We start from the raw sequence: 22,537 nt of genomic DNA, 5'->3' as shown, positions 1-22,537 counted from the left end.
TCGTTTAAAGATATAAGATAAGATAATGACGGAGAAACATTTCTAGTTTAACAACCGACACTGGTTGAATTCTCTTCGCCGCACCGTTGCTTTTTTATTAATCGTTATATATAGATTATTATAGATTAGACAAAATTTAGTAGAGTGGTTATTTATTGGGATTAAAACTATAAACTATGTTTACCCACCATACTACGAAGTCCTTGCCCCACAGACTTTCACTTTTTTGAAGTTTTGCAAGGTAAGAACTAAGAACCCACCTCAATATAGCCAAAGCCCACCTTAATTTAAATTGTTTTTGGATCGAAATCAAAAATCTCTCAAAGCGATAAAAACAATCGCAATATAATGTTCTTTATTAATTATTCTCATTATTTGTCCACGACAAACTGTTCAGAACATTAAAAGAAAGCAGGCATAAAGTAGTAGGATACAAAAGGCGGACTTATCGCTACGTAGCGATAGCTGCCAGACAACTTTAGGATTAGAAAATCTAAAAACGAAACAAAATAGTATTAAAAATCTACCTCCATGTACATGCTAATACATAAACCAGGCTACACACATGAAACAATACTAGCAATAATTAAAAAAAAACCCTCAACATTAATTTATTTCAAGGCCTTATATAAACACTTATGAAAGGTCTTGTATGTCTGTTTGTAGTGACTACCACCGGTTCGGAAAGCAGATTCTACCGAGAATAAGCCGGCAGGAAACTCAGCAGTTGCTCTTTTCCAACATCATTTGAGGCCATGAGAGCCAGAGTGGCCTAACTGTCATTTTTTCAATACTGATTTTAATTCAAAAAACTGCTCTAAACGGCAAAAGTCATAGCGCCACAGTGGCCTAAAATTAGTTCAATATTGTTTTCATAGATGGAATTAGTATTACTACCACAGCCTATCAGAAATTTTAAAAGTTTGGTAGCGCTATAGTGGCCTAAATGAGTTAGGCCATTTTTGCACTATGGCAATACTAATTAAATTGACATTTCTTTGACGTTAGGCCAAACTGTCATAGTTTGCCGCGTGATTGTTTTTAATGTTGAACGAAGGTTTTTCTTGCAATTAATGGCTTAAAATGGATAACATGGAAGCTGGAACCTCTAGTAACATAGAAAACACAATGCAAGGTAAGCAAAACATGATTTTGATAAGAAAAATTGTCAGTCAATTGAGTGTTGTAACTAATTTTGTCAGTCTACTATTTCGTAAGCAAATTACTTTACTTTCAGATATCTTCGGAGTGGATGAGGAAGACCCATATCAAGATTCAGGCTCTGAGTATTTACCATCCAGATCGCCATCGCCAACTCCCTTGGATCTAATTGATATTTTAGAAGATAACCACTCTCAAAACAACCAAGACCCTCAAAACGACCAAGAGCAACGGAAGCCAAGAAAGCGAGTTCGACAGCCACATAAGTGGAAAAAGAATATACGCAAGGCAAAACGCGCGAGAGGTGAGGAATATGTGAATGCAAAAGGCAAAACTGTACCTTCGAAAAATATAAACACAGATATACCATGTAGATGTGGACTAAAATGCCACGATAAAGTTGGTGCTGCACAGCAAAAAGCACTCTTCGATAGGTTTTATGCCATGGAAAGTTTTACTTTGCAGTCATCTTACTTATTTTCATTGGTAAAAGTGTTACCTAAAAAAAGATGCTCTTTTCTCACTGATCGCCGACAAACTGAGTCTAGACGCTCCAATACCCGAGTATATACTATTCCAAATTCCGATGGTTTGTATACTACGGTATGTAAAGAATTCTTTAAAAAAGTTTTTGCAGTATCTGATGGAAGAATATCCAGAGTTTTAAAAACAAAATTGTCCATTCCTACACCACCTATTGATAGAAGAGGAAAGCATGTTCCTGTCAATAAGACATCTGAAGAAAAAGTTCAAAAAGTAAAAACATTTATTGATAAATTTCCTAAGTATGAATCACACTACACACTACACAAGAGTATGAACAGAAGGTTCTTAGCTCCAGATCTAAGTTTACCAAAAATGTATTCCATGTACTGTGATAATATTTCTGAGTCAGAAAAGGTATCCGATTTTATGTTCCGGAAAATATTTAATGAACAATTTAATTTATCATTCCATGCACCTGTATCCGATTCATGCAAGAAATGTGACAATTTGAAGATTAAGATAGATGCAGCTCATTCACTAGAAGAAAAGTACCAGCTTGAGTTACAAAAAAAGTTACACCTCTCAAAAGCTGACAGTGCGAAAGATAATTACAAGAAAGATAAAAACCTTGCTAAAGAAGACTTAGATGTCACTGTCATTGTATTCGACCTAATGAAAACATTGCCTACTCCAGTAGTGTCAACGGGAGTGTGTTATTATAAAAGGCAGCTGTGGACGTATGTACTAGGTATACATGATGCTGCAAATGACAACGCAACAATGTGTGTATGGGATGAGACTGTAGCCTCTAGAGGACCACAGGAGATAGGCTCTTGTTTATTGCGATACATTAAAGAAAATGTTAAGACCAAAAGGTTAATTTTATATTCTGACCAATGTGGTGGCCAAAATCGCAATATAAAAATGGCCACTCTTTGTCAATATATTATTAGTCATCCAGACTATGTTGTGGAAAATATTGACCATAAATTTTTTGTAAGCGGTCATTCTTATTTGGCGTGTGATCAGGACTTTGGCTTAATAGAAAAAAAGAAAAAATATTTTCAGAATATTTTCGTACCTGATGATTGGATTGAAGTAATAAAGACTGCAAGAAAGAAAAAACCCTTTCAAATTATAAAAATGGCCAAAGAAGATTTCTATTCAACCAAAAAATTGGAGAATAATATAACCAATCGAAAAGTCACTGCAGAGAAATCAAAAGTAAAGTGGCTAAATATTCAGTGGCTCCTGTACCACAAGAACTACCCATTCACAATATTTTTTAAATATTCAAATAATGAAGAGGTCCTGTTTGAAAGTGTGGACTTGAAAAAAAGAAATTCTATTGCCATAGCTAATTTACAGCTTGATCTTTTGTATCCATTGGGTAGACAAATAAGTGTGGAGAAAAAAAAGGATTTGGTGGAACTTCTTCAATACATTCCCCCGGTACTTCATGATTTTTATAATAATATTAAGGATAGTGCTTCGGTAGGTAATGATTTGCATGTGGAAGATGAAGTAATAGATAGTGATTGATGCTTATAAGGAAGGTTTATTAATGTAAGGATACTTTTATTATAATAAATACTTTGGACTAACTGCTTATTTTTTTAAATTAATCTTAAACCCCAAATGCCAGAGTGGCCTATCTATAAAAAATAATAATAATAATGGTACCTAGGATTGACATAGGTCCTAAAAAACAAAGAATATAACATATGAAGAGACTTAGGCAATAAAAAACAATAAAATATAAATATTTTCTAAAGTTACAATTATTTGAAATATGGGCTTCTCTTTTTTCCTTACTACTGAAAACTATTGTTTAAGTAGTTAGGCCACTCTGGCTCTCATGGCCTCATTTTACAATTTAATAATCATTGTTTTATCTTGTGTGAGATGAAAGCGGAGCGGCTTGCTTTCAGGCAACCTTGTCATTAATAAAAGTGTGTGCTACATGCCTTTACGCGCAATTGAAGTAAAACTTTTATTATTATTTATTGATGAAAGAATAAAATGTTCCTGGGACTCCGTCATATCATTTAATATCACTTTCACATTTTATAAATATTTTCATTTGCTAAATAGAATAATTGAGAGTAGAAAATTGAAGAAGAAGTTTTGCTTTAAAAATTCATCAATAGTATGTATGTAGTAGCCTCGATGTATTAAATGTGTTTTGATACACTCTTTAAATTTAAAATTATATTAAGGTACATTTAGTATTACCTTCGGTAATGAATAATATAGAAAATCTTTGCTGCTAAGTACCGACTTGTTTATTCGTTACCAATTTCCGACGAAGTTGTTTCCATTCTATAACCGCTTTGTCTGTAAAAGTTACGTCGAGCGGAGAAAGTCAGCCGCCCGCCAGCGAAGTAGTCTGATATAATATACGAAATACTGCTCTAAATACATATTATGTATATCCTTAAAAGTAAAACAGTTACTATAATATATAAAATTCAAGTCCTCATTGATAAAGCAACGAAAAGCCTAAACCGCTGGATTAAAAACTTGAAATATTGCAGTTGGCAGCGACCCTGCTCTCCGAGGCCGTGGGTTCGATTCCCACAACTGGACAATATTTGTGTGATGAACATGAATGTTTTTCAGTGTCTGGGTGTTTATTTATATATTTTAAGTATTTATGTGTATTATTCATCAGTTATCTTAGTACCCATAACACAAGCTACGCTTACTTTGGGACTAGATGGCGATGTGTGTATTGTCGTAGTATACTTATTTATTTTTATTTATTATTTATTTATCGTAAACGCCTTATGCGTTGAAAGGATTTTTTTTAAATCATCCAAAATCCCCTAGGGGGTCAAATAGAAGAAGAAGAAACACTTTATTGCACGTATAACATACAGGAAAAGAAACAGTAAGGAGAATACAGTACACAATGTAGACGTGCAAAGGCGGCCTTATTGCTGCAAGAAATCTCTTATAGGCAACCTTTGTAGACCGGACTTAGAGCAAGAGAACGGGATAGTGCCAAGAGTGTTTATAGATATACATTAATACCAAAATGTATAGATACAAATACATAGATAGTTTAAATAAATATAAGTAATATAGAAATATAAAATATACATAAGATATATAAAACATACATATATATATTATGTAGTAGTAGTAGATTTTAATACATAATTTAAAACAATAATAAAGAATCTCCTTCAAATGCCATCACACAAAGAGAGGTAGTAGTCCTTCAGACGACTTAAATATCGGAAGGGAATTACTTCCACAGATTTCAGCAGGCAGATAGGGGTTTAAAGTTTTTAAAAAAGTCTGTCATTTTTCCAAGAAACTTACTAATAGAAATATATTATAAATCCAGTTTTTTAAAATTCTACTGACCCACATGAAATATCAACGCATATCCTAAACCGCGGCTCGTAGAGACATGAATTTTAGAAGGTGTATTATTTATTAAGTCTCAAAATCTATAGTTAGTCCAGTAAAAAAAACTCACTTTGGAAGGATATTTTTGTTAAAAAAATCTAGGTTTGAATGTTGAATGTAAAATGAATTTCACTAGATTAGGCAAAGGTTTAACGTATATTTTACAAATTCTTTATAAATACAAATAGTTTGAAAAGCTTTTGATCCAGTGGTGCGAGGCATAGCCCCGGCCCAGGTTATCCTGATGGGGGACCTGAAAGCTGAGTCCGCCGCGGGGGGGTCCTGCATCACAGATCTGAGAGGGAGTGAGCTACAAAACTGAGCTACTATAGTTGGCCTGGTTCTTTTTAACCAAGGACGCGTCAACACATATGTGCTTCGACAGGGGGTCAATAGTGGATGTTACCTTTGCTACTCCTGCCATCGCTGCACTTACCGTGTCCTCGGGATTTCGTCGGACCACCGGTATATCCGGTGAGTCTCATTATCTCTCCCAGCTCTTTATCTTGAGGACCGACAAGGAGGAGTGTTGCCAATATGGACCCTAGCCCGCCTTGACCGTGATATGGCAGAGGAGGGAGCCATCATCGAGTCCTGGAAAACTGGTCTACCGGTTTCGGCGGGATTAGAGGAGAAGGCAAGGAGTTTTCGCATTTCACTCAGGAGGGTGTGTGATGTAGCAATGCCCCAGACGAGGCGCCTTCCCGCCCGGCGATCGTTGTACTGGTGATCACAGGAAATCGCAGCCGACAGTAACAAGGTGCGTCGAGCCTAAAACCGATGCCGCTGCCTAGGCCATTGTTCGCGTCCGAAGAGGATCACCTCTATAGGGAGCTACGAACGGCCAAAATGGTATTCCTGGTTGCCATCGCCGGGGCTAAGGACTCTGCTAATAAGGAGTTTTTGGCCATCCCTGGACAGGGATCCGTACAGACCATACAGACACCGACCATACAGAATCGTCAGAGGCAAGATTCGAAGGGTCGTTGTGGTGTCATTAGACAACGCCAATGCCTTTGGCACTCTCCTATTTAGCGTGATAGAAGGGACGCTTTGGTATCACGAGTTGCCACTCTATCTTCGCCGAATACCCCACCACTCGAGGGTACCTACCCTCGAGTGGTGGGAGCAGCTGCCGCACTTGGTCGATTACTTCCAAATGTTAGAGGCCCTGGAGCCCCATGCCTTCGTCTGTTTGCGGGGCTAGTTAGGAACATGGTGACGTTAGGGGGCCCTATTTTGTTTGATGCATTCCGTGCGCCACCAAGCAAACGCACCATAGAGGCCATCCGCCTGGTCCTCGGTCAGTGGATTCAGCGGAAGTATGGTGCACTCTCCTTCCGGCTTGTGCAGGTTATGACAGGCCATGGCTGTTTCGGTCATTACCTGCACCGTGTCGCGAGGAGGGAACCGACCCTGTCGTGTCGTGGGTGCGGTGCTGCGAATGACACTGCTCAGCACACCCTAGAGGAGTGTCGCAGATGAGATCCTCAGCGCCGCACTCTAGAAGCGGAAATCGGCGCGGACCTCTCGCTGCACAGCGTTGTATTTGCCATGCCGAACAGCGATAGGTCTTGGGAAGCCGTGGTTGACTTCTGCAAAGAAGTTATCTCGCAGAAGGAGTCCGCAGAGCGGATGCGTGAAGAAGCTGTAGACGCACATCCGCTCCCGCGTAGACGGTGGGGAAGGAGACGGCTGAAATATGCCGCAAGTCTGCTTGCCCTGGGAGGCGGCGGGTAGTTATTGGGCTAGCTACCCGACACTATATGAGTCTCCCTACCGTCTGAGGGGGGAAGGGGTGGTGGTCAAGCTGTCCTGATCCCCTCCTCTATAGCGTAGTAGCACTGGCAATCGGTTGGGGCGGTTGGTAGACGTCTGGGAAGTAAACAACGGGTTCCCCGGACGTCTTCTAAAGCTAAGGAGAGGGACGTGCCGTGGTGATTTTTAGTTTGGGTAAACGAATCCCACATAACCTCTGTCCTGCCCAAAAGGACAGAGGTAGCCATAGAGCTATTCCACCACAACAAAAAAAAGGGTCGCTGTCCACTGCGCCAATAGGCCGTCTAGTAAAGAAGTACTAGACGACAATAAAGTAAAGACAAACATAGTTTCGCAATTAAAATATTAGTCGCAACAAACTCGTTCATACCAAGTTATGTTTAGTTCAAAAAAGTCAATTTGATTACATCAAAACAAATCAATCAAATAAATCGAAATGTCAAAGTTGCCAACTAGATCGGTTTGCCAAACTGTGTACAAATATAAAATGGTTTTAAATTGCCTTTCGAAAGTGAAAGTGCAGTGTTTTTGTGATGGCGCACTGATTTATTGCTGATTTATTGCTGAGGTACGTAATTAATTGATTTACGTCCTAATTGTTTTAAAGCTAGCAATTGTGGGTGCCAAGTCAATGTCTCCTAAAGATGTTCCGTTCACTATCAATACCGACCCAATACAGGGCACGTGTTTTTTCTTTGATTAAAAAGGGGTCACCACGTTAGCTCAGAGCGGTTTAGTGGACTCCACACACCGTTAGAACATTATGGAGAACTCTAAGGCATGCAGGTTTCCTCACAACGTTTTCCATCACCATTGACGCAAGTGATATTTCAATTGCTTAAAACGCATATAACTTAGAGAAGTTAGAGGTGCTGGGATTCGAACTCGGCCCCTCGAAAGAAAAGTCGAGTCCTACCCACTGCGCTATCACCGCTTCTTGTTCAAACGTTTAAACGTTGTGAGTTTTGGCCGAGCTTCGCAATTTTCCTTATTATTTGCCGGCCAGCCTTTTACTTGTTGGCACACGGGGTCAGGGTCGGTGATTTGGAATTTGCCCGTAAAATTGGCTTCGTGATTATCATGTCAAACTTACGTTGTTTATTTATATTCCTACTCTGCAGACGTATTTATGCGACTTTAATTTTGTATTTCGTAATAAAATAAAAGCTAATTTCATAAAATTTAATCAGGGTAGACCTGGTTAATTCATATAAAAAACTAGGTATATGAATTATTTTTTTTATTTTTTTTATTAACTAAAAATATATTTTTCTACGGAAATAATAATTACAAACTAAAATTAATAAATAATAATAAATAATAAATATAGTACGACAATACACACATCGCCATCTAGCCCCAAATTAAGCGTAGCTTGTGTTATGGGTACTAATATAGCTGATGAATTTTTTTTTTTAAGAATATTTTACACATAAATACTTATAATATACAGATAAACACCCAGACACTGAAAAACATTCCTGTTCATCACACAAACATTTTCCAGTTGTGGGAATCGAACCCACGACCTTGGACTCAGAAAGCAGGGTCGCTGCCCACTGCGCCACTCGGCCGTCAATAAATATAAGCCGCCTAACTGTTCACTTATGGGCGTGGTACCCAAAATGCTGGCGCTATTGCCCCTTTGAATTGCTAGACTTAGCCGTTGGGCTAAATAAGCGCGAGCTCTTGGGTCACCAGAAGACGTAAGAACCAATTTTTGGGACACGATGTTATTGAAATTTTTCGTTTCCGAAGACCATGGCCGACCTTTTGAAAAAAGCTTTTCTCCTTACAAATATTATAAATGCGAGTATGTTTGCTCGCTTATCCCCTACCAAAGCAACTTATCAACTTGATTTTTGGCATAAGGTTAGGTTACCAGGGTATGCATACAGTGGAAAGATTGCAAAAAAATTGCCATAAATCCTCCTATACGAGTTATACATCAATTTTAGGGTAGGCAGTGCTTTTGTGTACGAATTGCACGCTGCTGCTACTAAGTACCCATATATATACCTAATTCTATTAGCTCAGCCTATTACTTAAACATCAATCTGTCGATGTAATAGATACAGGGTTAACAAGCACTTATTTACTGATAGGTAGGTAGGTACATAGTATGTCGCTTGTTATATGACTCTATAGTGTTTTTAATATGCATCTATAAGGATAAGAACAATATATTAAGCAAATCTTACGTAAGAGTTGATAAAGTTTCTTAGATACTTTGTTTGCTTGAAGACTTTTACATTAAGCTTCTTGTGACAGAGCTCGTCCATGGAAGTACCTACTACCGCCGTGCTAAATTAAAAAGTCAAATTATTCGCGGTCCCTTCCTGTAACACTGTTGCGCGAAGCATGGCACCTAAGTGACCTATACCGCGTTCGTTGTCGTCATTCAACGAGCTCTTGGACAGCAATGCTCAATGGGATCTATTCCATGACGGGTGGACAGCATTGTTCCGCGAATTGTTGAGATACTCTCAGAATATTGAATGACTTTTCCTTCAATATTCGCAGAGTACCTATAACTAAAGTACATTTACACATTTACATGTACATTTGTCTTATAGTTTTCCATATACTATGTAGTTCTATCTAGTTAGTGTAAGTGGCCCTGCCGTACTAACAAGATGTAAAATCTATACTTTTAATAAAACTGTAACTGGAAGATTTCTGTACATTTAATGTATATGTATTTTGAAAATTTTGACCGGGGGATGCTTTATAATCGATACTGAGTCCAAAATAGATTTTTATTTAATTTTTGTTTGTCTGTCTGTCTGTCCGGGCATCACTTGAAAACTACTGAACGGTTATAAATAAAATTTGGTGTAGTGGTAGCTGGTATTCCTGGTCAACTTATCACACCACCATGTACACATTTTTATTAATTTTACGCATCAAAAGTGCCATCTATGGGCTACTTTTAAAAAGGTATTTTTGAATTCGACTTAATTCGAACGAACTAAAACAATGTGCCAATGAAAACTGAAATAATACTTCATAGGCTTTAGAGGAACATTTTTTACTGTCTCTGAGTTTTTTTACTATTTGTGAAACCGAAACGCTAATAGTTTTTGATTAAACCACTGCCATAGTTTTTACTGAAAGAAATCAGATACAGCACTAACATCACAAACTGCAAAAGTAAAATCAAGTGACTCCTGTCTCTTTATTAGGTACGGCTCGCGTAGCGTAGCTACTATGCGCGTGTCGGTCTTTTATCTTTAATAGGGTTGTCATAAGTAAACTCTTAGAATGTTTGAATTAGTTTTTATGGAAAAAAAAATACGCTTCTTTTGATTTAATATTTTTACAGGGTGATTCCTTATGTAATATACTTATGCACCATTCAACAGTATTTCGTAATTCCGTTACACGTTGTATATGACGGCACACGTATAACGGACGGTTCAGGCCAATCAAGTACGAACAGAAGTAGGTATATAATGATATTAAAAAGTATATATATATATAATTCAAAATTCATTTATTCCAAGTAGGCCTACTTTATAAGCACTTTTGAAACGTCAAGTATATAATATGTTTCTACGTACTCTATGTACTCTACCACCGTTTCGAAAAAGATTCTACCGAGAAGAGCCGGCAAGAAACTCGGTAGTTGCTTTTTTACCAAAAAAACAGAACTCGCGACCCATAGCTAGAGAAGTTACACTTGCTAAAATCCAGACCAAAGAGGCAAGCCGCGGTATTGGCTAGGCTATAAAAGCAATAAATTAAAGTAGCATGCGGGCACGCGGCACGTTAACGGGACTTTTTAATAACCGATCTAAAATCACTATACTGGGTCTGGTATTTAACAGTTAATACGTGAGGCCTTCACGCACTGCACAAATCGAGCGTGCGAATTCAAATTCAAATTCAAAATTTTTTATTCATGAACCTTCATTACAGGCACTTGTAAAGCGTTCATACATTTAACAAGTTACACTAATGTTAGTGATGGTGATAACTGCATTCGTTAACTTTAAACTAAAGCTAGGAGGGTTCCAAACGCGCAAGGTAAGAAGAGCCCACAACAAACTTAGCCAGGTTTTTTTTTGTTATCACCATCTCACAGTCTAGTTAATGTTAATGTGCAATGTGGTGACGGTAGATCAGACAGTTACTATACGGTTGTCACCGCCCCGCCTCTAACCGCGGGTGTGGTACGAGGCGACTTAGGGAATATAACGGAGCTGACATCAGCCTCCTCTGTGCTGTGCTACAACTACCATTATTATTATTATTATTATTATTTAATTCTTTATTGCACACACAAAAACAAAATACAAAGAAACACATTTACAAATAAAAAATAATAAAAAACTAGTTAAGGTGTGCAAAGGCGGTCTGTCTTATCGCTAAAGCGATCTCTCCCAGACAACCTTTTGCGATAGTAGTTATTGTAAGGAACTTACAATAAATTTCTACCTACATAAAAATATTGCAAACTAAACTACATACATGGTATAAATTCTAATACTACACATATGTGTAAACAACGTATATTATACATAATAATTATATAATTATTATGTATAATATATGTTATGTTCATACATATAATTATAATAAACTACATACTATAATGCTACATACATAAAAAATAGTTTTTCAAACGACTTTTAAAAAGAGGCAAGGATTTTGCCTTACGTATGTCATCTACTGCGATCACAAACCCCTCTGCCCAGCGTGAAAATGGGCAAACCCTCCCGTTGGGAGAGTCCTTTTTTCCAGCAGTGGACTGTTGTAGGCTATTTATAAGACTATAAATATTTTACAAGTTTGTTTGTTTGTTACGCTTTTACGAAAAAACTACTTAACCGATCCTCACGAAACTTTGTACACATATTCTTGGAAGTGTTAGAAGTAATATAGGCTACTTTTTATCCCGATATTAAGCTCGGTTCCTTTGGGAGAGGGGGTGAAAGTGTTTGACGATTTTACACGATAGCTCCGACAAATTATAACCGATTTAAATAATTATTTTTGTAATTGTTTAATTTTGCCCAATCTTTGTGTAGATCTGATGAATGTGGTTGGAGATAGAGGCCAGAACTCCTCAGCGGACAGCAGCAAACCCCTCATTTAAGGCTTAGCGATACTGAATACTTTAATTTTTTTAGAACTACAACTAAATTGAATGCCACATCAAAAAACAAAATCAAACGTAGACGAAGTCGCGGGCAACAGCTAGTATTAATATATTATAACAATCTTAATATATAAAATTTAACTAATGGGGGTGGTTACAACAAATTTTTTGATCTGCCGTCGCCCCAGTATATTAAATTCTTAGTTCCAAGGCGAAATAAAGAAAAAAGTTCGTCTCCACGGATACATAAATGGTACGGTGCGCAGTCCGCAGTGCGTAACGGCCTTGCGAACAACAATTTAGCGTTTAAATAAATGCGTATGGCGGGCTTAGAATCCCCACTGGGTCGTGAGTTGTCGTGTCTAATGGTATACTTGACTTTGATTTTTTTAAAAGAAAAATATTTTCTGAGCGTTTAAATTACAAGTGAAGTTGAGGTGAATATAAGTTTTTTTTTTAATAATTCAAAATTCATTTATTTCAAGTAGGCCCAGTTTATAAGCACTTGAAACGTCAAGTCAGTCTGTTAGTAGTTACTCTACCACCGGTTCGGAAGGCAGATTCCACTGAGAAGAGCCGGCAAGAAACTCAGCAGATTGCTGTTTTAAATTATATATGTATTTACATTTCTGTCGTCCCTGGCCTGCGTCCTCCGTGGCGCAGTGGTAAGCGCAGTGGCGAGGGCTATGGTCTTATAAGTGGGTATGGTGGTGGTGGAGGTCTCAGGTTTAATTCCCGTCGGGGGCAATTTGGAAATTGAAATTTTCATAATTTCTCTGGTATGGTCTGGTGAAGGTTTCTCTCTTCTTAGTCGTGCACTTGGCTCCTTACCAGGGTGTGCATACAGTGGGAAAAGTGCCGAAAACGCCTAAAAGCCTCCTTTTATACGAGATATATATATATACATATATATAACTCGTATCGTACTCGTAGTTATATATATATATATATATATATATATCAATATATATATATGTATATAGATATATATATATATATATCTATGTATATAGATATATATATATATATATATATCTATATACATATATATATATTGATATAAGGGTAGGCAGTGCTTTTGCGAATGTACGAAGTGCACACCACTGCGAGGCTGCAATGATAATTTTTTTTTCGGTTTCAAAGCTACCTTCTTCATGCGACTCTTGCTATGAATAGGTGCCAGATCACGATTCTCGTTATACGGTTATGCTATTTTTTGTAGCTTCTTCTTTTCCTTATGCGTGAGTGGCGCTGTCTTCAGAAGCCCTGAGTGCTCCATCAAATGACGTAAATTATATTAAATGAAAATGCTGTGATGAATTGTATTGCTATAGGCTTCATTGGATCGCACGGCTTCCCGCGCGAGGTTTCTATACTTTTGGGGGTTGGTAGCGTGTCGGAAGCATTCCCCCACAGTTGTAAATGCTGTGATGAATTGAATGGCGTTAGGCTTCATAGGATAGCACGTCTTCCCGCGCGAGTCTTCTACACTTTTGGGGGTTGGTAGCGTTTCCAAAGCTTTCCACCACAGTTGTCTGGATCAAAGATTTCACCGTATCCATCCATAGAGTAGGTAACTGCCCTCCTGCCCTTTTTTTCGACCTGTCCTCGCATCACCAACCGTTCAAACTAGGCCTACTTGAAAAACCAATTTTTCTTTTTTTATATTGTGAATACGGTATATGTGGACGGAAGTCGTTGACACTTACGTCATTCACGCCTACACATAATGAGATGTTAAGAGGTAAGCCTACTTTGGAGCGCGGTCATTGCCACTCGACCTTCGCGACCTTTCACGGACAAACATCATATCTTCTTCACATAGTAGGAAAGTCGCTGTCTGGTTCTGCCTGTTTATCCGCTCACTCCACAATTTTTAGATAATTTTTCACAGTTGATGGTCTATATTAACTAGCTGCTGTTCGCGTTCTTCATCGTATCAACCCATTACCGCCCAATTACAGGGCACGGGTCTCCTCCCACAATGAGAAGGGGTTAAAGCCGTAGTCCACCACGCTGGCACAGCGCGGATTGGTGGTGTGGAGTCCACCTTTGAGAACATTAGGTTTCCTCACGTTGTTTTCCTTCACCGTTGAAGCAGATAGTTGCCTTAATACTAGAAACTGCATAGCTTGTTGATAAGAGTCCTTTCCACTGGTATCTATTACACCTAATAACTATCTTATCTGTTACTTCACTATTCACACAATACTAACAAAATAGGTACTAATATTTGATTCGCATTAACATTTGTCGCAAAAAAAACTATAATACTCACTACAGATGACTCCACAAAGTGTTCACAGGCCAGGGGTGTGATAGGCCTACATGAATTCTCACTAACATTATAAATGCGAAAGTTTGTTTGTCTTTTTGTTTGTTTGCCCTTTACCCCCTAACTAAGCAAACAAACAATTTGATTTTTCGCATGCAGTTAGTTGGGAGTTCATCATATTAACCCACTACCGGACAACTACAGGGCACGGGTCTCCTCCCACAATGAGGAGGGGTCAGTGGCGTGCACTTCATACATGCACAAAGCACTGCCTACCCTAAAGTTTATATATAACTCGTATAGGAGGAGGATTTTTGCCATTTGATGCAATCTTACTGCTGTGCATAACCATTTTTTTTTTTTTGTCGTGGTGGAAAAGCTTTATGGCTACCTCTGTTCTTTTAAGCTGGACAGAGGTTATGTGGGACTCGTTTACCCGAACTAAAAACCACCACGGCATGTCCCTCTCGTTGGCTTTATTGGACGTCCGGGGAAAGGTAAATAACTCAGTGCACGCCACTGGGAGTTAACGCCGTAATCCATCGCGCTGGCTCAGTGCTAATTGGTGGACTCCACACACCTTTGTGAACAGTATGAAAACTCTCAGGTATGCAGGTTTCCTCACGATGTCTTCTTTCACCTATGAAGCAATTGATATTTTAATTGCTTAAAAACGAACATTACTTAGAATAGTTAAACGTGCGTGTTGGGATTCAAACTCCGCCCCCGGTAACAGTTAGTAAAATTCAAAAAATTCAAAATTTATTTTTAAGGCCCATTGGCGCAGTTTGCAGCGACCCTGCTTTCTGAGTCCAAGGCCGTGGGTTCGATTCCCACTACTGGAATTTTTTTGTGTGATGAGCATGAATGTTTTCCAGTGTCTGTCTGATTTAAATAATTATTTTTGTACTATAGAGGTTATAATATGTGTTTAATTTTGCCCAAACTGTGGTTGGAGATAGAGGACTGAACTCCTCAGCGGACAGCAGCAAACCCCTCATTTAAGGCTTAGCGATACTACATACTTTAAATTTTTTTAGATCTACAACAAAATTTAATGCCACATGAAAAAACAAAATCAAACGCAGACGAAGTCGCGGGCAACAGCTAAGTAGTCATATTATAAAAGTAAAAACTGTTGTCATTGCATTGAATTCACTTGTTCCAGCTTCAAGTATGGGGTGGCTCTCTGCCGCGTGGCTGCTGGCGGCAGTCCAGCTCAGCTGCCAATACCTGTTGCCGCGCGACGTTTCGCCTGCGCACTACGACGTGCGCCTGGCCTACGACGTCGACCCGCACACTAACTTCAGCTTCTTCGGCGTTGTTGATATCCTGGTAAGTGACGCGGAATAGGTTAGCGCAAAAATCCTTAGAGCCCGCCTGGAAATAGACATGATGACAGTAACGAATAAACACTGTAACATTACAATTAAACGCTATATTGACCTGCTAACACTAGATGGCGTTTGTTGTAGTTGCGTGAAATGTAAATCGCGCTAAAGAGATTTTTTTCCACTAGTACAACACGGTGCCATGGCTGACATGTCGTCGAGCCCTGGGGCTCTTCTCATGGCGAGCTTTCGCGCTCGCCCCACTCCCCCGGTGACGCCGTAGCAACCCCTCAGGTGGTTATCGGCAAGTGTCCTTCCGAAAAAGCAAAACCATTGTCAACCTGGCAAGACAAGGCCAAATACCTGGGAGTAACGTTCGATCATAGAACGAACTTCACCGCACACATTCGCAAGGCCCGCAACAAGGCTGCGTTTGTGATGGGTCGTCTATATCCGATGATTTGCTGCAAAAGCAAATTATCCCTCCGTCACAAGATAACCTTGTATAAAATGTGCATACGTCCCATTATGACATACGCCAGCGTCGTATTCGCCCATCGCCCTCACAGCTCCTACAGGAGCTTTCAAGTCCTGCAGAACAAGTTTATGCATATGACCACGGACAGTCCGTGTTTCATGCGCAATGTAGACCTCCACCGAGACCTCGCTCTTCCCACCATAGCCCAGTACATGAAACCATTATCAAAGACCTACTTTGAAAATGCAGTCCGACACCCCAACCCCCTAGTGGCCGAGGCGTCCACTTATACCCCCGTCCCCGACGTCGAGCCAAAGCGGCGACGTCCGTAGCATGTCCTTGACGACCCTGACGATAAAATAACTACCGACAACGTGTCCCAACAACACACACGCAACAAACACAGCGTCTTCGCCGGCGAAGACGAGGGCCCCTATTTCTGACGTCATCCGGACGTGTATCCTTACCACGGTCACGGGGGCGTTCCGACTAAACTATGATTAGTCCAAAAGTCCACCAACAGTCAGATTAACCTCGAACCGAGCCGAGGTCCGAGTCCTCGCAGGAGGCACCCTCGGGTCTACGTCTCCCACACTCCCCCCGATGTCGTCGAGCCCTGGGGCTCTTCTCATGGCGAGCTTTCGCGCTCGCCCCACTCCCCCGGTGACGCTGTAGCAACCCCTCAGGTGGTTATCGGCAAGTGTCCTTCCGAAAAAGCAAAACCATTGTCAACCCCCCGATGTCGTCGAGCCCTGGGGGTCTTCTCATGGCGAGCTTTCGCGCTCGCCCCACTCCCCGGTGACGCCGTATCAACCGCTCAGGTGGTCCAGCTATTGCTTCTACTGCGTGGGACATTATCAAGTAATTGAAAATGTCCCACGTGTCACTAAATGCATTCTAAATATAACTTTGTTCTTCACAGGTGTCTTATAATTCCGTCGCCCCGTCCCTTTTGCTCCGTCACGTAGAATTGGTTACAACACTAAAATATTGTATTTAACTAATAACTAGCTGTTTCCCGCGACTTCGTCGTCGTACGCGTTTGTCTTTATTTTTAAAACGTCCCGTAGGAACAATTTATTTGAGAAACGTGTGGCATTTAATTTAGGTGTAGTAGGTAGGTAGGGTACTACTCAAAATCAAAAGTCAAAATCAAATATTTCTTTATTCAAATAGGCACAAAGATGGCACTTTTGATGCGTACATTACACGTAAAATATGACATAGAAGTGAGTTGATGGCGATAACTAAATTCGTCAACTTAAAACTAAAGCTACGAGGGTTCCAAACGCGGTTAGACCGCTATAGTTTTAAGTTGAAGAAGCCCACAAAAACTTAGCCGGTTCTTTTTTTTGTTATCACCATCTCACATTGTCATTGAAAACTGTTAAAGAATCGGATACTGATAAATTTATTGTGTGTTCATTATAAAAAGTACCGCGTGAAGTTTTTAAAAAGATTTTTTGAAGTTATACTTCTTTAGCAAAGTTAGGAAAAATCATGGGAGTGAAATTATACAATGTAACGAAATGCGCGCGCACATGGTTACACGATTGTAACAGGATGAAGATAGTTGCGAAGCCGAGGGAGTGGGGAATAGGTAGATCGTCCGCTCGACATTTTTTGCTTAAGTTTAGTCCGGAAATTTTTGATCCTCGCGATTAATTCGAAAATCGATATCACGATCAAAATCGATTTCGATATCAATATCGGAATTTTAATAGATAACTGTAATCGATATTACTAACTTAAGTTATCGATATCGTAATCGATATTGTAATCGATATCGTAATCGATACCGTAATCGAAAAGGTTAATCGATATTTTAATCGATGTTATAATCGATATTGTAATCGATAAGGTAAATCGATGTTTTAATCGATAATGTTAATCGATATTGTTGCGGCGCGTCGGCGTTTTATGACGAACCAACGCCAAGGGAACGTGTCCCACTGGGTGACGAGGCGCGAAATAAGGCAGGTATAAGAACCCTGCCTTATGTTCTGAGACTGAGTTGGAGCTCTGTCTCGTGCGCTGGTCGGCGCCCGTCTGCTGCGCACTCCGGTCGTAAGTTCTTCCGTGTTCAGGTAGTCGTAGCCCGTGGTGGGGATAGCGACACCGTTCTTGATGGTTTCAGGATGTTCTTCGCAATAAAAGACGAGATGTTTCTTGATTCAATGCTCCGGGACGACTGACTGGCGTTCGTCAGAGTGGTCTATTTATATTAATTTCTCGGTCGAGAACTCTTGGTGAGCTATCGAGCGTGAAAGTACTCGACCGCCAATGGAGACTCTTTATTTAATAATATTTCTTATTCACTCTAACTATATTACTAAATAATCGTCTATTTAACATTTAAATAATATCTACCTTACCAAAATATCTTAAATGCTAATCGCTTATAATTATGCAACTACTTTTCCTACTTATATTAATTATTCTAAACTAATGTAAAAGCTAGTCGCCGACAGTCTCCCCCCCGTGCGTAGCACCATTCTTGAGATTCGGCGATGTTTTTCATGGCAACTCTCTGGAACTAGGATGTCGAAGATATTTTCTAGTCTTATATCGGCAACTCTAGTCTTGTCATCAAAATCTGGGTGGACCGTCAGTTTCTTTCCTCGTTCTTTGTAGTTTATGTCCTCTTCGTAAGTTTCAATTTCAGTGTGTGTCAATTCGTGTTCGCGTGGCTCCTTCTTTTTCTCAAGTGGTTCGCAAGCTCCGCACCTGTCTGCTTGAAGGTTGAGAAATGATGCCATCAATGCGAGATCTGCTGGTTCTTGGCCTTCCTGGGCATCGTACCACTGGAACTTCAGATACGATGGCAACTTCTCAACTATTTCTTGCACCATTACTGGATCCTTTTTAATGTTCGGAATAGTCTTAATTCGATACAGTTCTCCTGCCATAAGTGATTCTGGTCTTCCATAGCGACGTTGAAGAGCTTTCATATCTCGATCTGGAGTGGCATCTGGGTTAAGCAAGCTCAGGAATGTATTTCTTGCCGCTCCTTCTAAAGCTCTTCTCAATCGCGTCATGTTCTGCGTCGGTGTGTACGCCTTTGAAATGTCATCGGACACCACTCTGAAATCCACCCATTCTGAGCTATTTCCGTCGTAGTAGGGTAGTTCTTGATTATCTTGATGATGAGCCGGAGGGGATGGTCTTGCTGCTGACGATATGTGACTCTCAAATGCTTGTCTTATAGCGCCAGCTGTAATATAAGCCTGAGTTGTAGGTGCTGCAGGATGTTCAGTCTTTACAGCCAGTGTTTGACAGTCTTCTGTCAGTTGCCCAGAGATTTCATCTTTGACTTCGGTCAAAGAAGAAGTCTCCATCCATTTCTGGGCTTGGACTGATCTGTCTTCCGAGGCAGGTTCCTCCTCCAGATAGTCTGCTTCATAATCCATGATCTGCTGTTTCTGAAGCCTGACGCAAGCTAGTTTCAATTCTATTTGCAGCAGTTCTTCTTCTGCTTCCAATTTTCGAAGCCTGGCTGCAGATTTCTTGGATCGAAATGATTTCGCGCGAACTGAACCTCCAGGCACAACAGTCATTACGGAACTGTTCTTCATGGCCTCTTGTTCTAGAAGGTTCTTTCGCTCTGTCAGTTCTTTCCCAGCGGTCTGCTGCTTGAGTCGATCTTCCCCTGTATTTCTGGAGACATTGATATTCATCCCGGTGGCTCCTGGTGATTCAGTTCGCGAAGAATCTGTAGCTATGTGTTCTGATGTCTCCTGTGTTCTGCGCGTAATCGCCTTCTCTTCTCGCTGAGAGGCCGCGCGGAGCACATCCTTCATTGACCTAGAGAGAGGCATCTCTCCAGATCCTTATTCTAGGCTTCAAATTCTCCTCACGACAGGAATTCTTCTTCAATATATCCGGCTCGAAGGACCAACTGTTGCGGCGCGTCGGCGTTTTATGCCGAACCAACGCCAAGGGAACGTGTCCCACTGGGTGACGAGGCGCGAAATAAGGCAGGTATAAGAACCCTGCCTTATGTTCTGAGACTGAGTTGGAGCTCTGTCTCGTGCGCTGGTCGGCGCCCGTCTGCTGCGCACTCCGGTCGTGAGTTCTTCCGTGTTCAGGTAGTCGTAGCCCGTGGTGGGGATAGCGACACCGTTCTTGATGGTTTCAGGATGTTCTTCGCAATAAAAGACGAGATGTTTCTTGATTCAATGCTCCGGGACGACTGACTGGCGTTCGTCAGAGTGGTCTATTTATATTAATTTCTCGGTCGAGAACTCTTGGTGAGCTATCGAGCGTGAAAGTACTCGACCGCCAATGGAGACTCTTTATTTAATAATATTTCTTATTCACTCTAACTATATTACTAAATAATCGTCTATTTAACATTTAAATAATATCTACCTTACCAAAATATCTTAAATGCTAATCGCTTATAATTATGCAACTACTTTTCCTACTTATATTAATTATTCTAAACTAATGTAAAAGCTAGTCGCCGACAGATATAGTAAATCGATATTTTAATCGATGGGTAATTTTTTATTCTAGGTTTGTTTATCAATTAACTTTTAGCCTCTATGGATATCGTGTTTGAATAAGCGGTATAAGATAGCCTAGCTGGTAGGACTTCGGTTTCACTTTCGGAGGGCCGAGTTCGAATCCTAGCACGCATTTCTAACTTTTCTAAGTTTTGTGCGTTTTTTTAGGTTATTTAAACATCACCTGTATACCTGATAGTTCTACGTAATGTTCTCAATGGTGTGTGGAGCCCGCCAATACGCACTGGGCCAGCGAGGTGGACTACAGCCTTAATTAACCCCTTCTCATTGTAGAAGACCCGTGTTCTGCCAGTAATGGGATGATGATCACAAAGATAATAAATAAGCAATATTGCGACGATCCTTCCAACTTAAAATGCTATAAAACTACCTCCTTTTTAAATGCATTTCTAATTGTATATAACCTAGAAGTCATAGTAACTACTAGTACATATTAAAACCTACGGTCATGGGCTCGCGTATTAAGTAGAGAACCTTCAAACATAGCATTGCCTCGATGCATCGCGAATAACAATTACGGTATAACGAGTAAGTACGTTCGACATCTCAATGAAGCTGTAAAACGTATAGATGAAAACCGAAACAATACTTCGCAGGCTTTAGAGGTACATTATGGCCGGCTGGTGCAGTGGGCAGCGACCCTTTTATTTTTGGCGTGGTGGATAAAGCTTTATTGCAACCTCCGACCCTTGGGCAGGACGCTGTCTTCTGAGTTAGGACTCAGAAGACAGCGTCCTGCCTAGGCCGTGGGTTCGATTCCCACAGCTGGAAAATGTTTGTGTGATGAACACAATTGTTCTTCAGTGTCTGGGCGTTTATTTGTATATTGTAAGTATTTAAGTGTATTATATTCATACAAATATTCAACAGCTTGGTACCCATAACACAAACTACGCTTACTTTGGGGCTAGATGGCGATGTGTGTATTGTCGTAGTAGATTTATTTATTTATTATGTACTGTGTCTGGGATTTATCCTGAACATCACATGCAAAATTGAAATCGTGTGACTCCTGTTACTTTATTAAATACGCGTCGCGTAGCGTGGGTAGGTACTATGCGCGTGTCGGTCTATTATCTTCAGTAGAGGTGTCATAAGTAAACACTTGGACTATTGGGGTTTTCTATCAAGAAATTCATGGTACCACCAGACAACTAAGTACATGAAACATTAGGTATATATATAGTGTAGTGTGTAGTAAAAACAGCAGCAATAAATTAAAGCCGTAATAAAATTGTAACGAATCGAATTCTGTACATTCGGCTTCGGCTAAAAGACATTTATTTCTCAAAAAGACCGAAGTTTTTCTTATCCTAAGGTTGCCTAGAAGAGCGATCTCTTCTAGGCAACCTTAGGATAAGAAAAACAGACTGCAGGTCACTATAACATCTTCCGCGTAGTTGGAAAATCTCTCTGAAGATTGACCACCGTGACCGATTTCGGCCATGGAAACTATGTGTGTGTGTTTTTATATCACACGGCTGATTTCCCTTAGTGCAGTGGTCAAGGCAATCGGTAAACAACGTTTATTCACGCCCGCCTGTAATTCAAACCAGTTTGACGCATTGTTGTTTTTTTTATTGTTTTGTATCGCCCACGGGCCTTGCTTCCAATAAACGTAGCGTTGCGTCACCGACATTAGTGGCCCGTGACCAAATGATCATGATTTCGCATTTCGGCGCGCAGTAAGCGCTGGCTTAAGTTCAATTCCCAGCGAGGGCCATTTATAATTTTATAAGCACCTTTAAAACGCCAACTCTATCTGTTTAAAAAAAAAATTCGAAATTCTAAATTTATTTGTTTCGAGTAGGCCCAGTTTATAAGCACTTTTAACTTAAAACGTCAAGTCAGGCTGTTTGTAGGGACCCCACCAAAGCATCGGTTCGAAAAAGAGGATTCTACCGAGAAGAACCGGCCAGAAACTCAGCATATGGCTCTTTTTCGAGTTAATTTTCTAAAGTTAATTCTGCAGGA

The 22,537-nt window shown here is 40.1% G+C and overlaps 2 protein-coding genes across 4 annotated transcripts in view; both read left to right on the top strand.

Annotated features, from left to right (window-relative positions):
- LOC120634187 (aminopeptidase N-like) overlaps positions 1–22,537 on the top strand; it is a 54,632-nt gene that overhangs the window by 3,946 nt on the left and 28,149 nt on the right. Inside the window, exons 1-2 of one of the 3 annotated variants that reach the window (XM_039904637.1) lie at positions 7,344–7,401; positions 15,392–15,560. In XM_039904637.1, coding sequence (XP_039760571.1) covers positions 15,402–15,560 — 159 coding nt within the window. In that variant the 5' untranslated portion in view covers positions 7,344–7,401; positions 15,392–15,401. Of the gene's footprint in view, positions 1–7,343; positions 7,415–15,391; positions 15,561–22,537 lie in introns of those variants that run through there. The other 2 variants (XM_039904638.1, XM_039904636.1) reach the window with 2 other exon arrangements.
- Positions 748–3,297, top strand: LOC120634188. The gene is made up of 2 exons (XM_039904639.1): positions 748–1,135; positions 1,238–3,297. The coding sequence occupies exons 1-2, from the start codon at positions 1,084–1,086 to the stop codon at positions 3,187–3,189; spliced, it is 2,004 nt and encodes a 667-aa protein (XP_039760573.1). The 5' UTR covers positions 748–1,083; the 3' UTR covers positions 3,190–3,297.

Source organism: Pararge aegeria, chromosome 23 (genome assembly GCF_905163445.1).
Source record: "Pararge aegeria chromosome 23, ilParAegt1.1, whole genome shotgun sequence".
Lineage (NCBI taxonomy): Eukaryota > Metazoa > Arthropoda > Insecta > Lepidoptera > Nymphalidae > Pararge > Pararge aegeria.
This window is presented reverse-complemented; position numbering and strand designations above follow the sequence as displayed.

What these genes read in the sequence shown, in the direction of transcription:
- LOC120634188 (XM_039904639.1), top strand. Translation starts at nt 1,084, where the DNA reads ATGGATAACATGGAAGCTGGAACCTCTAGTAACATAGAAAACACAATG. An exon ending in CATAGAAAACACAATGCAAG is followed by an intron (nt 1,136 to 1,237) that starts GTAAGCAAAACA and finishes CTTTACTTTCAG; the next exon opens with ATATCTTCGGAGTGGATGAG.